The sequence below is a fragment of the Carettochelys insculpta genome, chromosome 5 (assembly GCF_033958435.1).
Source record: "Carettochelys insculpta isolate YL-2023 chromosome 5, ASM3395843v1, whole genome shotgun sequence".
NCBI classification, from domain to species: domain Eukaryota; kingdom Metazoa; phylum Chordata; order Testudines; family Carettochelyidae; genus Carettochelys; species Carettochelys insculpta.
Window position 1 is genome coordinate 21,418,250 of NC_134141.1, and position 13,755 is coordinate 21,432,004.

The 13,755-nt window shown below is 40.2% G+C and overlaps 1 protein-coding gene across 4 annotated transcripts in view; it reads right to left on the reverse strand.

The window, feature by feature from the left end:
- Positions 1-13,755, reverse strand: part of VPS13A (vacuolar protein sorting 13 homolog A) — a 218,539-nt gene that overhangs the window by 177,214 nt on the left and 27,570 nt on the right. For 3 of the 4 annotated variants that reach the window (XM_074994741.1, XM_074994739.1, XM_074994742.1), the window contains exons 13-16: positions 13,261-13,432; positions 12,583-12,645; positions 11,616-11,748; positions 4,709-4,803 (exon numbers count right to left, since the gene is read on the reverse strand). In XM_074994741.1, coding sequence (XP_074850842.1) covers positions 4,709-4,803; positions 11,616-11,748; positions 12,583-12,645; positions 13,261-13,432 — 463 coding nt within the window. The remainder of the gene's footprint in view (positions 1-4,708; positions 4,804-11,615; positions 11,749-12,582; positions 12,646-13,260; positions 13,433-13,755) is intronic. The other variant, XM_074994740.1, reaches the window with a different exon arrangement.

Sequence of the window (13,755 nt, forward strand, 5' to 3'; positions counted from 1 at the left end):
GTATTGCATATAGCCCTGGTGTTGCCTGTAAGCGTCTACACGATATCATTCTACAGGTCAGGTGAAACACCCTAACAGCCCACCATCTCCCTGATACTGAGTTTGGACTCCTAAGGGCTCTATAGGCCGTGTCTCAGATGTCCAGGAAAATGCAATATGATTGCTTCCAATATCTTTTACTGTCTATTAAATCTTTAGGCTCCGAGGAAAATCTTATTCTTTAAAAGTTACTTTAAAGATACCTCATTGCTGCAGAGCTAAGCAAAGCACCGCTTCTGAACTGAATCCTGCAAGCTGCTGTGTATTACTCCAGTGGAAATAGCATATGTGGTACTTCAATGAAAGTTTTCAGTGGATATGGGAAGGGCCACTGCCAGGAATGTTCCATGGACACAAGGGTCAGGAGCTGCCTCTTACATTCATACAAAAAGAGCAAGGCCTGCAGAGGCCTGGAGGGTAGTCTTTATGTTACCAAAGTCAGCTGATTCAAGCAGACACAGACAAGGCTGCTCCACACTAAAAGGAGGGTGGTGGTGACATACCATAAGACCATGGATGCTCACGGTGAGCATCACAGACTCTTATGGCTGTAAAGAAAGCAAAAAGAAGAACTCTGAAGTGGTACTGTGTCATCCACCAAGAGAACCTCAGATTCTTGATGTGAGTTTTAAAAAAAAAACACAAAAGAGGTGGTGCCCTTTCAGTTGAGGGGTACATACCAGTCTCCCTGGGATACAAAAGGGATAACTCTCCCCTAAAGTGAGCATCCTGAACTTGAGCATTCTTATGTACCTGTTGACATTTCTTTCTAAGTGCAGGATGAGTCCTAAAGATCAGGAAATAGAAGAAGTCAAGTCATTTACCTTGGGATTCCTGTGCAACTTCCTTTATGGCTCCTTTCTTGACAAAACAATCAATTTCTTTCAATAGGACATTCACAGGATTTCAGTCTGGAGTACCTTTCTAGAACTACTCCTTTAGATACTGCTCAGGCACTAAAGTCTAAGGCACCATATGCCGCTCTTGGGGAGTGTCTAGTATGCATATGATACTGCCAGAGTACAGCCCAAGCTGCTTCCCTGTTTTCCTTAGGCAAGGCATCATCATTTCCCACAAGGATGATTACAGTGGAACACAACTACTTGAGAGCTGGCCGCTCAAAGATTTAAGTCAAACAAATAGGCTCTCTACAAAAAGCTTAGGTCCCTCAATGTCAGAAAGGGAAGAATTGAGAAATCTTTTCTTGTTGCCTCTAACTCTTTCCTATCATGCACCCTCACCATGGAATTTGCCAAAGGACATCATCATGTCTCTCTTGGATACGGGTGAGGATGACACTGGAATATGGTAGATACCCCACGTTAGGTTAAGAAACCTGGAGCTGAGAAGCAGTTTATGCGTGGTCTGTATTTGTAACACATCCAACAGGGGGCCTGATCTCTCCAGAACTGCAGCCTATTTGTCATGGCACAGTGTTCGCCATTCTCCTCAACAATTCCTCAAAAACAGTTATTGTTCATCAGAAAGGTGTACAGCTGAAACACTAATCTGATCATCTGGTGAAATGCCATCTGTATGTTCTTCTGGAGTGGACTCTAACAGTTTCTCTGATTAGACACCCATGTCATCCTCAGACTTCAGTAGATATTCCTAAGGCAGATCACTGGGATCTTTGAGATCAAGTCAGGGGTATCTCCAGGTTTGACTGTATATAGGTTTTTACATGTGACTCATCACCATAGCATACGAACACCTTCCAGGAGCATGTTACACTATGTAACTATGTATTTATCACATTTGCTCTCTTACCTTTTCCCCCAGCAGTGGGGTGTGGGGTGCAGTGGAATATCTAGGTCTGGTGAATTTTTTTAAATGTATCACTCGCTATATGTTTATATTAGAGAAATCAAAGGCAAAGATGTGCCTTGCCATTGGAACAGAAAGTAGTGAAGTTTGAATGGTCTTTAGTTCTTGGGTGAGGTTAATTCCACAACTTCAAGCTACCCCCAGCAGATGTCCTGTCTCCCACATAGCTGAACTTTAACTGTTGAGAAGTTCATTGTATCTAAGAAGAACTCAGCTTGATTCAAAACCCTATAGGAAGCCAGGGCAGAGAGCAGAAAATGAGTATGATGGGTTCACAGTAGTTTGTGCTCTGAAGAGAGGTGGTGCAGGATTTTGTACTAGCTGGTCTTCAAGTGCTGAAAGCTTCACGCCCACGTATACTGCTTTACTATATTACATCCAAGAGGTGATGAAAAATACATAACTGAAGCTAGGTCTTCAAATTTGTGGACCACATGAAAAAAAAAATCACAAAGCTGCCCAATACCATGGACTTTACCAACAGCTGAGAGGCAGAACTGGGTATTCTCACACAGCAGTCTTGTGACTCATGTCAGAGCAGCAGTTCAAAGAGAAACTCAATGTCTGTTTTTATTTGAGGTACAGTAGCTTGTGCTGCCACCATGTGGAATATGACCAACAGCAAGGAAGAAGCAGGCAAGTGCACACACTTAGGGTACATCTACACTTACAGAAGATAGACAGGCTGGCAGGCGATGTCCTGGGGTTCAATGGCGTTGCCTACAGTTTGATTTAGCACGGCCACGCTAGGCACACTAAATCGAACCCCAGAACATTGTCTGCCAGCCTGTCTATCTTCTGTAAGTGTAGACATACCCTAAGCGTGCGCAGAGCAAGCATAAAACCAGCATGCACATATGCCTGTTTCTGCCTCCCTGCTGTAAGAAAAACTGCAGCAGCTCAGCAGATGGGAGGAAGACATTTAGGCTGTGTCTACACGGGCACAAATCTTCGAAATAGCCATATTTTGAAGATTGCTAATGAGGCGCTGAATTGAATAGTCAGCACCTCATTAGCATTAAGATGCTTCTGGCCACAATGCTTCGATAGCACCGCTTTCAAAAGTGCACGGCTCGGCACGGCTACACAGGGGTCCTTTTCGAAAGGACCCTCACCTTTCGAAATCCCCTTATCCCAATCAATGATCGGGATAAGGGGATTTCGAAAGGTGCGGGGTCCTTTCTAAAAGGAGAGCACGCCGAGCCGCGCGCTTTTGAATATTCAATTCAGCGCCTCATTGGTAATTTTTGAAGATTTGTGCCCATGTAGACACAGCCTTAGTGGCCATGCACAGTCTGCAAAATACTGCACATTACCCATGACAAAAATTAACAAAAATATCCAATTTTCTCAAGGCCTTTCTTTCAGACTTTTCTGCTACTTCATATGCTTCAGAGACATCTAGAAGGATGGGAAAAGATGTCTATCCTTTATTCGTTGTCAGCATAAGTCATCGCATCAGCATCACTAAAGCAATTGCCATTCTGAAGTAGCCTGAATCCAGATTGGATCAGGTCAAGAATGTTAGCTTCAGCAACAGTAGCTTGTAGATGTGGTTGCCTTTTTGCTAGATTCTGCATAAACATGCTTAGGAATGGGTAGATTGACAGTGAGTGATAAATTTTAGAACTGAAGTTACAAGGGAAAGGTTTTTTTCAGTGTTGGGCAGCCTACTGTATATTTGAAGGAAGAGGAAAAGCCTCGTTCTCTGAATGAGGCATTGACTATTTTGTTCAGAAGTGACTCCAGATGTTCATGACTCGCTCTCTGAAGCCAGGAAAGGCATGGGTCAGTACTCCTTTAGTGTGCCCAACATTCCTAGGAAGGGATAAAGTCGAGTGATATATGCTAAATTATTGTACACTACTGCACACAAACTCATTACTAAAAAATAAGAGAAGTTCTGCAAAAACCTAGCCTAAAGACTATCAAGGTGTGGTCATTCTCTGCACTGATGGAAAAAGAATATGAGCTAGAGGATGGAGGGAATGGGTATCTCCTTAAAGTAAAGTAATTATATTAAAGTTCACACAAGCTCTCTCCTGTCATTTAACAGATGCTGTTTTTTTTAAAGCAGTTCCTGCAGCCGAACATCAGGGTCACCATATTTTTACAAATGTGAATATACAGAGGCACTCAAAAAGTAAAATTAAGACTTTCCCAAACTAGTAAAAGCATGAACAAATGCTGTGTGATTAGCACTACCTATTTTGAATAATTTCTAAATTTTAAATGAACACAAATATGCAAGCTCTTTTTTCAAAAGAGTGGATAAAGTATTTAATTTCTTAAATACAGTAAAATCACTGTTATCTGGCACTTGGATAACCAGCACACTATTAACCGGCCTCTACTGAGGCCAGGGACCCAGCTCCAATAACTGGCACATTTGATTATCTGGCAACTCCCATTCCCCATGGGTGCCACATAGTGAAGTGTGTACGGCATACAAATATTCATTTTATTCTCGCTTGACACTTCAAAAATGTTAAAACTTGATGAGGAGTTCCAGGATCAAGAAAAACGTGAGTATAAAGATACAAATTCCCTATAAAGCATCATTCTCAAGATCCCAGTGTTTATATGCCACTTGTTAATATCCAGTTAAAGAATAAACTTTTTGAGCAAATCACCACAGATTGTAACTTAACAAAAAAAACACAGTAGTTCAAACAAGCAAAAAAGAGGAAGAGAAATATGAACAGATATTTGAGAACAAAGTAATACATAAATTATTGCAAATTGCGTGTGTTGTTTCCAGTATAAAATTGCTTACTATATCTATACATTGCAGATATAAGAACTTTTGCTGATCAGACAGGGTAGCCAAATTTTACTTAACTGTTTTTGGCAATGTTGGATCAACAGCTGCTTCACTATACCCGATTGCCGCATAGAGCTTAGCCTTTTCTTCAAGTGTCATCAATTCTTCAAGACCTGCCACATTACAAAACAATTATTATGTTTGCAGTATACATTTACCAAAAGAACAAGTTTAGCTGTCTTTGTACAACATTATATACATCCAACTACAACAACCTATAATAATGACCTTTCATAATTTCTTCTGAACAAGTCACTTTCAGCTATTCTACCCTTGACATGCAAAGATATATGCAGATACCTTCAACCAACAGAAGTTAATTAAACATCACTTCCCATTCAGCAGATTACTTAGTTTTTGAGCTTAAAAACAAACGGATTAAAAATAACTGTTCTTTCTGTAATACCTTTAGCCATGAAAATATATAGCAAAATGTTTTATTAAAAACCCCATTTCTTATAGTTATGATTCTTAGTGAGCCAGGTGGCAATCCAGACAGGATAGTGCCAGTGAACAATTATTCTAAATTTCTCAAGAATACTTTCCCTAGAGATCAGATTCTGTAAACCTTCATAGACCTCCCTCTGACAAGTAGCCCAGAGAAATAAAGTGCTAATCAATGCAAGTTTGTATAATCAGTATTTTTAATATATTTGTAAAGAATGATTGTGGATTCAGAACTAATTCCAACCTATTCTCATAAAGGGGACAAAACCATAATGGCAACACCTGTCTATCATGCAGCACTTAACTACTATCTGACATTGCATGGACAGCCACCCTCAAGTCAGAAAAAGTACTGATCACTATGAAAATGGAAGATTTAATCACAGAGGCAGCATAATGGCTTCACAGTTAAGGTTCCACATTCAGATCTGAATATCATTTTCCAATGCAAATGCACAATATGGGGTTGGATGAAGTGATAGGACAGAAAATAATTAGCAATGGAGAATAATTTAGAAGCTAAACTTTCATGTCGTAATTAATCCAAAAATAACTGGTTTAGATTTTACAAAATAGGAAACATTCTTCAGTCACTGCCTTCTCACTACAGAAAATATGTAATGGGCCTCCAAAAATTTGAACATCTGGACGATTTCTTAAATATTAATAAATTGTTATAGTTCTCCACCAGTTACTTGTATATCAAAGTTTAGCATGATCCAACAATGTTCTTTACTAAGCGATGAGTATTACTTACGTGCTTTAGAGTTTAAATGCAATCCAGAACTTCCAAGAATCAGGGGATACAGAACTAGGATACAGTTGACTGGGAGAGAAGAACTGTGAGCTCAGATATACAGTATCTTTGGCATCTGTCGGAACTTTAGATGCAACAAAACAGTTCCATTTCTGAAGGACTCAGGAGGTGCGCTTGGAGGGAACCAGGGATTGAGGCTGACTAAAAGAAAAAGCCTGAGATGCAGCTGACCGAGTCAATGACTTACAAAATGTATGGAACAGAGTATGTGGTAGGGCAAGGAAAACTGATTCAAGTGAGGGAACAGGAATTTCTGGGCAATAGGTTTAGCCAGAAAAAATGTTCTCCAGGAAAAGCTTCGCCTACGTGGCACAGAAACTGTAAGCAGACAATGTGGCCTGGGCTCAAATGAAGGACCCTCAAGTCCTAAGAAAACTTGGTTCAAATCCCAAGAGAAGACTATTTGGCGGAAACGCTCTAGTTAAACACTGTAGGAATCTTTTCATTATGATGTGAGAAGACTGAGGAACCATGAACTGGAGGATGGTGGAGCTGCTAGATGTACTCGTGCAAAGCTCAGTGACACACCTGAACATTTTAAAATTCAATAAGTAGTTCAGGATGTTTGGAACCAGGCAGTTCCCAAACAGAAGAGGAAGATTCAAAGTAATCACTAACATATTCCCAAGCACAGAGTCAAATTTATTGCCTGGAACAGAAGTGAAGCTTTTGCAATGGAATCACAGCAGTTATGAGGACATTCTTTTGAAGAACTTCTGGAAGGTTCTGGGTCCATATTGATGGCACACTGGCTCCCTTTGGTACACCTGAAATCTAATGTGGTTGCATTTGGGAACCAAGTAAAATTTGCCCTGCAATCTTTTAAGATAGTGTCATCCATTTTATCATGGAATAAATTACAATCCTCAAAAAGGGCATGTTTCCCTTGGAGAAGTACATACAGTTACCGAAAACCACAGGGTGAGAGCCACAAAGATCAGCACACTTATCAATACTGCCATACATTCAGATGCTGCACCGGTTGTATCCAGCAGTATGCAATGACGTCCTTTGCACCAGTTGTATCCAGCAGTATGCAATGACGTCCTTTGCACCAGTTGACTTTTGACTGAGATTGCCTTTGAACTCTTCTCCAGAATCTTTTGGCAATTTAACAATTAACGTTTGCACTGAATCACAAATTATGGGGTTATACATGAGCATTATCATTTGATAATGACAAATCCTCATCTCCAGGCTAGAGTCAGAACAATATTTGTGGGCAAAGAAGCCGCATCTTTTTAGCTCTTTGTCTTAAGGAGTCACATCTTCAGGTGGCTTTGGACAGATCTCTTATTTGCAGCGATTACTTAATGACCCCCGATACCAGGTAAGTGTAAACTGCTCAAAGCCCATGGATGAAACACAATGTCAACCCTCTGTGATAGATCATAGTCCCCAGCAGGCTACAGTAGCCTCCTGGACAGTAAATGCGTGGGCAGTTGGGTCTATGTGTTCATGTTTCGCAGAGACTGAGGCTTATCCAGGATCAGCAAGCTAAATCAGCACCTGCTGCAACTTCAACACCTGTAGCCAATTAGTGCTTGTGGAAGCCTTTAAAAGGGTTTCCTCAGATAAGCGGCGGGGGGAGAGGAGAAAATAGGGGAGCAACAAGATAGAAGCAAGGAGTGTGAAAGGAGAACTCCTAGGAAGAGAGAGCTGCTGCAACCACCTGAGGAAGGCACCAGATAAGCATCAGGTGGGAGTGGCCCAGAGAGGCAGCTGCTGCATCAGGGGGTACTAAGGATGCTGCAGCTATATAGGGTCCCTGGGCCAGAATCAAGTATATTTGTTAGGGGTCTGGATTCCCCCCAGAGTACCCTTCACCCAAGGGCAGCCGTAGTGGGTAGGGGAAAACCAGGCACACCTAAGAGGCCTCCTCCACTAATGACTGTGACATGGACTATGCCAATGATGAGAATGGCTCTATGGCATCGTAACCCATGCTCCAGCGAGAACAGGAGGCAGAGAAGGGACACAGCAAGCCTCTCAGGTTGCACCTAAACTGCCACAAAGTGCAAGATCCAAGGAGGACACGTTTGTGGCTTTGTCACACCACGTACTTTAAACTGGGTGCCAATGACAATACTTTAGAAGGGTCTAACAGACCTTCATTCACGAGGAGAGAGAGGTGTTCTGACACAGGTTCAACTTCTGAAATCCCACCAGACTACAGAGGCCTGGTGGCTGGGAGACGGTGCCAGCTGTGCACTCTGCAGCTGGAAGCCCTGGCTGTGGATGGACAGCTGAGGCAGGAAGCTGGCAGGTGCCAGAAAGCCAGCAGGAGCAGGCTGCAGAGGCCGGGAAACACGGCAGCTGCCAGAAAGCCTCCAGGGAGCTGGGGCCAGAATGTTGGCCCAGCCAGGGAGCAAGAGGCAGGCCACTGGCACAGCCCAGAAACAGGAGCTGCAGACATGGCCAAGGAATAGCAACTGCTGGTGTGCTGGGGCCAAGCCACCATGGCCAGGGAGCACTGGTGGGGGAGAGGGAGCTGCAGCCATAGCCAAAGAGCTGGAGTCACAGCTGAGGCCAAGGAGCTGGCCGACATCCCAAGTGGAACACTGGAGCAGGGCCAGTGGACAGCAGGGGAGCACTGACCTCCCCTGGTCTGGCAAAATTCCTGGTCTGGGAACACTCAGGTCCCAAGGGTGCCAGAACACGGAGGTGCAACCTGTATAAAAATATGTGGTCTGTCCAGTAATCTATATTAGTATAGATTAGTAGTATTAGTACAGCAGGCTCTTGAGTGCCAAGGATAACCTTTTCATTAACTCATGAAAAACCATATATTCATCAAAAATAGATGTTGCTGCATATAGGACCTCTACTTTATTTAGGAATGAAGAGGAGGTGCATGCAGGCATCAGTTGCTCTGTCTACTTCAACTCATGCTTCAAAAGAAACATTCTGTGATGATTCCTGCTGTAGGGAGATAACTTCCTTCTTGGTCATTAAGGAGACAAAGATCAGTGTCTTGATTAGTTAGCTGGCAGTTTTCTTGTGAGGAGGTCCCAAAGATGATTAGAAATTCACAGAGTGTTGAAAAGTATATGATGCTGGTAATCAAGGTGGTAGTTACAATATACATGGTGCTTATAAAAACTCCTTCCACAATAACAAGAAAACCTGCCTTAGGCATTATCCATGGAGCAGAGGGTTAAGAAATCCCAGACATCATGACAGCTTCAAAGCAAAAGAAATGACCAGCCATCAATAGTGATTCATTCTTGGAATAGACGCATTTTGTGCACTGAATGAGGCAGGGATCTTTTGCACAAAACAGCACGTGATCAAGTAATTAAAGACTGTCACATAATATCTATGCACAAGATGTGGGAGTGGAAATTAAGGATTCCACAGGCAACATTAATACTGGAATTTCCTAACTTCTGAATGCTTGGCTTTGAAACCTTAGCACTGTCGTCTTAACATGGCCTTGTGTGTGTTCAGAAGGGAAGCAACAGACTCTGAAAACTCAATGTGTGTAATCAAAATTAAATGAAATGCACTGATCACAGAAGCCCTCCCCCTGCCCTGCTACTGCACTTAGAGCCACTCTCCAAAAACAATCACATTTCATATTTAAAATTCTATGCTTTATTGCAAGTTTTATCATTCCCCTTACTTCAAGTAACTCCCAAAGAAATCTTAGTATTGAATATTATAAGTAGCCCTCAACCTATCAAAGATCAATCATCCGTAAATACATAACTTAACAAAAGGTTATTAGAAATGCTGATTTGCCACTTAAAAAAAAAAGCTTCATCTTTCTGCTTAGTCATCTCATGAATGCATTTCAGCCACTTCAATACTAGAAGGCCTGGCACAACTAACTTTGGAGATGTTGTACAGCTGCAAGGGAAGACATGAGCAGCAAAGAACAACTATTGCGAGCAGGTCTTTTCTTGTCTCCTTCAAATGAAGACCATTTTAATTTTCTTTTTCTTTTACAAACTTTTTGAAACTGTTTAAATCAGTGTTTCTTAAACTATGTTCTGCGGAACACTGGTATTCAATGAACAACTCGCAGGTGTGCCGTGAGCATCTGATTTTTTTCAATATCATACAGGGATGGTATACATTTTCTGTTACTAAAACCAGATACAATGTTCCTCCTTCATTGCTATGACACCTGTTTAAATTGCTTCATTTTGTTTTTGCTGTGTATGTTGCTGTTTGTTTTGGGGGTTTTTTTATCTGACAATTTTTTTAAAGAAAATTTTCATCCATGTTCAGCATAGAAATTATAATAGTTTGGTGTTCCATGGTCTCAAAGTTTCAGAAACACTGGTTTAAATGATATATTATGAACCCAACATTGCAAGTCATTAAATCTTTGCTTAAGTAATAATTTTACTAATAATAATTTTAATATTTTTATTTAGCAGGTGTTAGAGACAAGTAATAAATGCAGCCAACATTATTAAGTTTTAAGAAGCATTTTGTAACTTGCGTAATTTTTCCCCTATAACCTTACTCCCCCTCCACAGTTTAAACACATCAGTTCAAATGACTACAAACTATTATTATACAACTAAAATTTATTCCATTTGTGAGGGCCTTCCTTCACTTCATCTAGACTTATGATGGTTGTGGGTTTCCTCACTCACACTAGCAAAAGCATGCCAAATAGTAAGGTCAGAGTTCAGAGCTTTCAAAAACTTTAGTTAAAAAAGTTTCTGCAATTATGATTTAATTTTTAGTAGTTCTATTTTGAGTGCAGGCAGATCCACTTCCTATTTCTTCTCATAAAACTCAACCTTTTTTGGCTTAGCTTCCTCATTCCCAAAGCTTTTGCTGGTTATCTACCAGATAACCAACTAAGTGAACTCCACTGTAAAAAAAAAAAATATAAATATAAATTTATAAAGTATAAATTATAACTATTATTTTTATTTATTATTATTAAAGTATAAATTATAAATATATATACTATGTATAATATGTAATATGACTAGATTACAAAGGAAATTAGGGTGTAAAAACATTAAGTTACTTTGTAGTAACCAATGGTTTTTGTCTGAGTCATCTCTCCAATGCTCCATTGTTAGTAGAGCAGGCCAGTGCAAATTCCAAACAACGGAAAAGAGGAGGAGGAAAATAACCACGGGGAAAAAAGAATTAAAATAGTATAATTAGAAACCTAGAGGCTTCTCAGTGTATGACAACATCCTTGAGAATAATGGTACAGCTTGAACCTCTCTAATTCGGAACTCTCTTGTCTGGCAACATTCATAATCCAGCATGCTTTAGCCACATGACCACTTATCATGGGTGTGGCCAAGTTTCCTGCGGTCCCATAAAGTTGTTTACAACCACCAGTCTTGGCTCTCAGCAGTCAATGTTATTATTTAGGTGTAATTCACCCACACATGTCTTCTGAGAGCCCAGTGAGCACTGGAAGTGTTGGTAATGTGCTAGAAAATATTGACCTCCTGTGGTCTGGCAACTTCTCTCATTTGGCACCAAGTCAGGTCCCCAGGGTGCTGGACTAGAGAGGCTCTACCTATATACGAAAAACTAATAAAGATTATCAGACAACTTCTAATTGGAATCACATTACAAAAAACTCAGGACTCCTTGGTACAGACCAGCTTTTCCATCAAGTCCCATTTATGGGCAGACAAAACTAATACCATTACTAAAATAAAATGGACATACTTGTACCCTTTATTTCCTGCTTTATCTCATTTCTTTCTCCTGCCCAGCCCCATATCCAACTGAACCAACCGCCAGAATTTTCATCATCTGGTTTTACTCCCGGTCTGTAAATCTTTAATCCAGCTTTTGTTACCTGTGATTTTAAAAAATACAGTTAAATTTTATAAATGTATCAGAGAGTAAATAAAAGGATATAAATACAAGTCATGCTCCTCTGTCCCGAGCAATACAAGTAAATTCATGACAAAGGTGACATTTATTTTTTGGCTTATATTCTTGCTACAGTTTTTCAAAGTATACAGAAGGCCTGGTAACTAATCATCTCTCTAGCGGAAAAAACAGCATTCCTTTTGCTGTCTTTGAGCTAGGGAAAGACAGCATCTCCCCACTTCTTTCAGCCCCCCCCAGTGAGGTCCAAGTTCTCCCTATAGCTCCATGCTGGGGCCCGTCTGTGAGCCTGAAAACTGATGTCTACAAGGTGTGCTATGTGTGCTGCAGATGTGCGATCCACACATCAGCTCACCATGCCGGACAGAGAGGAAAGGAAATCTAATCAAAATTCCCAGGCTGATGACCATCGCTTCCTGTCACCTACTTCCAGCTCACCTGGAGACCAGTAGAGGTGGAGCAATGACCAGAAAGGAAACCAGAAAGGGCATTGTGGGACAGGCTCAGAGGCTAATAAAATTGTTTTTAATAATGCTGCCGTCTGAACTTGTATAATTCAACACTGTAAACTCAACTTTCTTGAGTTACTCCTGGGAAAATTAGCATTAGAAAAGTCGATATTAGAGCCCCTTAAAATTGACTTATTGAACACTGGGGTGTAAATGGATAGTTTATAAATTCCACCTTAGACTCTTAAATTCAACTTTTTATCCTAATATAGATCAGGCTTAGATCTTCTCAACCCAAAATCCATTCTTATATATTGCTTTATTTGCAGTGACCTTAACAGCAATTTTACCTCAACTTCTGCCTGTTGTCTTGCTAGAGTGATGTTAAATATATCCAGGGTCCTTTCAAATTCCTAAAAAATGTAAAAAAAATAAAATATCAAACGCTCACCTTACCACACTTCCTCCTGTGTTCAGGTATCGATTCCTTCTGGATACAGGACACTGAACTAAACTGACTACTGCTCTGCCCAGCATGGCAGCTCTTAAATAAAACTCTAATAATAATAATACTCTCACACACTGAAAACAAAAAAGCAGTCAAGTAGCACTTTAAAGACTAACAAAATAATTTATTAGGTGAGCTTTCATAGTTATTTTGTTAATCTTAAAAGTGCTACTTGACTGCTTTTTTGTTTTGATAGCATACAGACTCGCATGGCTTTCTCTCTGTTAGTCTTACACATTGTTATACAGTACATAGGTCTTTCAACATAATACAAGTATTTCACTTTTGAAAACAAGAAACAAAGGTAAACAACAATTTTCTTCACTTTATTAACTTGTTCTGTCAATCTTACTGCATGTAATTAGTACTACTGTGAGTAGGGCTGCAATATCAGACCTTTAATAAGATTTTCTGAATTTTACTACTACATTTCTGACCACCTATGTTTGACGTTTTATAGCTAAGATAGTTGCAAGACATTTAAATTTTGATACTCAATATCAGACTGAAAACTGCTCACCTCTAATGTTTTTACAATCTCTTCACTGGGTTTCTTTGATGTTATCTTTATTTTATACATTTCTTTGTAGTTCTTCACTTGTTTTCTATGGTGTCGAATGTGTTCCCATGACCACATATTAAGCTTGGGACGCACATTTACTTCCAGAATACCATTAATCACATACTTCCACCTAATGCAAAAATAAATTCAAGTGTTTGTTATATATGAGTAAAAGCCAAAAGCAAGTATGTCCATATTACACACACTGAACCATCTCCAAACAGACAAAATAAAGTTGCACAATGGTGTAACATTTTGTCCAACAAAAGGGTCCTTTGGTCCACCGAAGGGGCATCACTTAAAAGTTTCAGATTTTTTTTCTACAAGGTTAAGAGGTTGCTTTGCCCTAATATTTGGAGTATAACTGTTTTCTGCAAATATACAGATAAGCTTTTGAAAAAAGTATCTACTACTTTATCTTGCAAAAGATCTAACCATTTATAGCTAACTGCA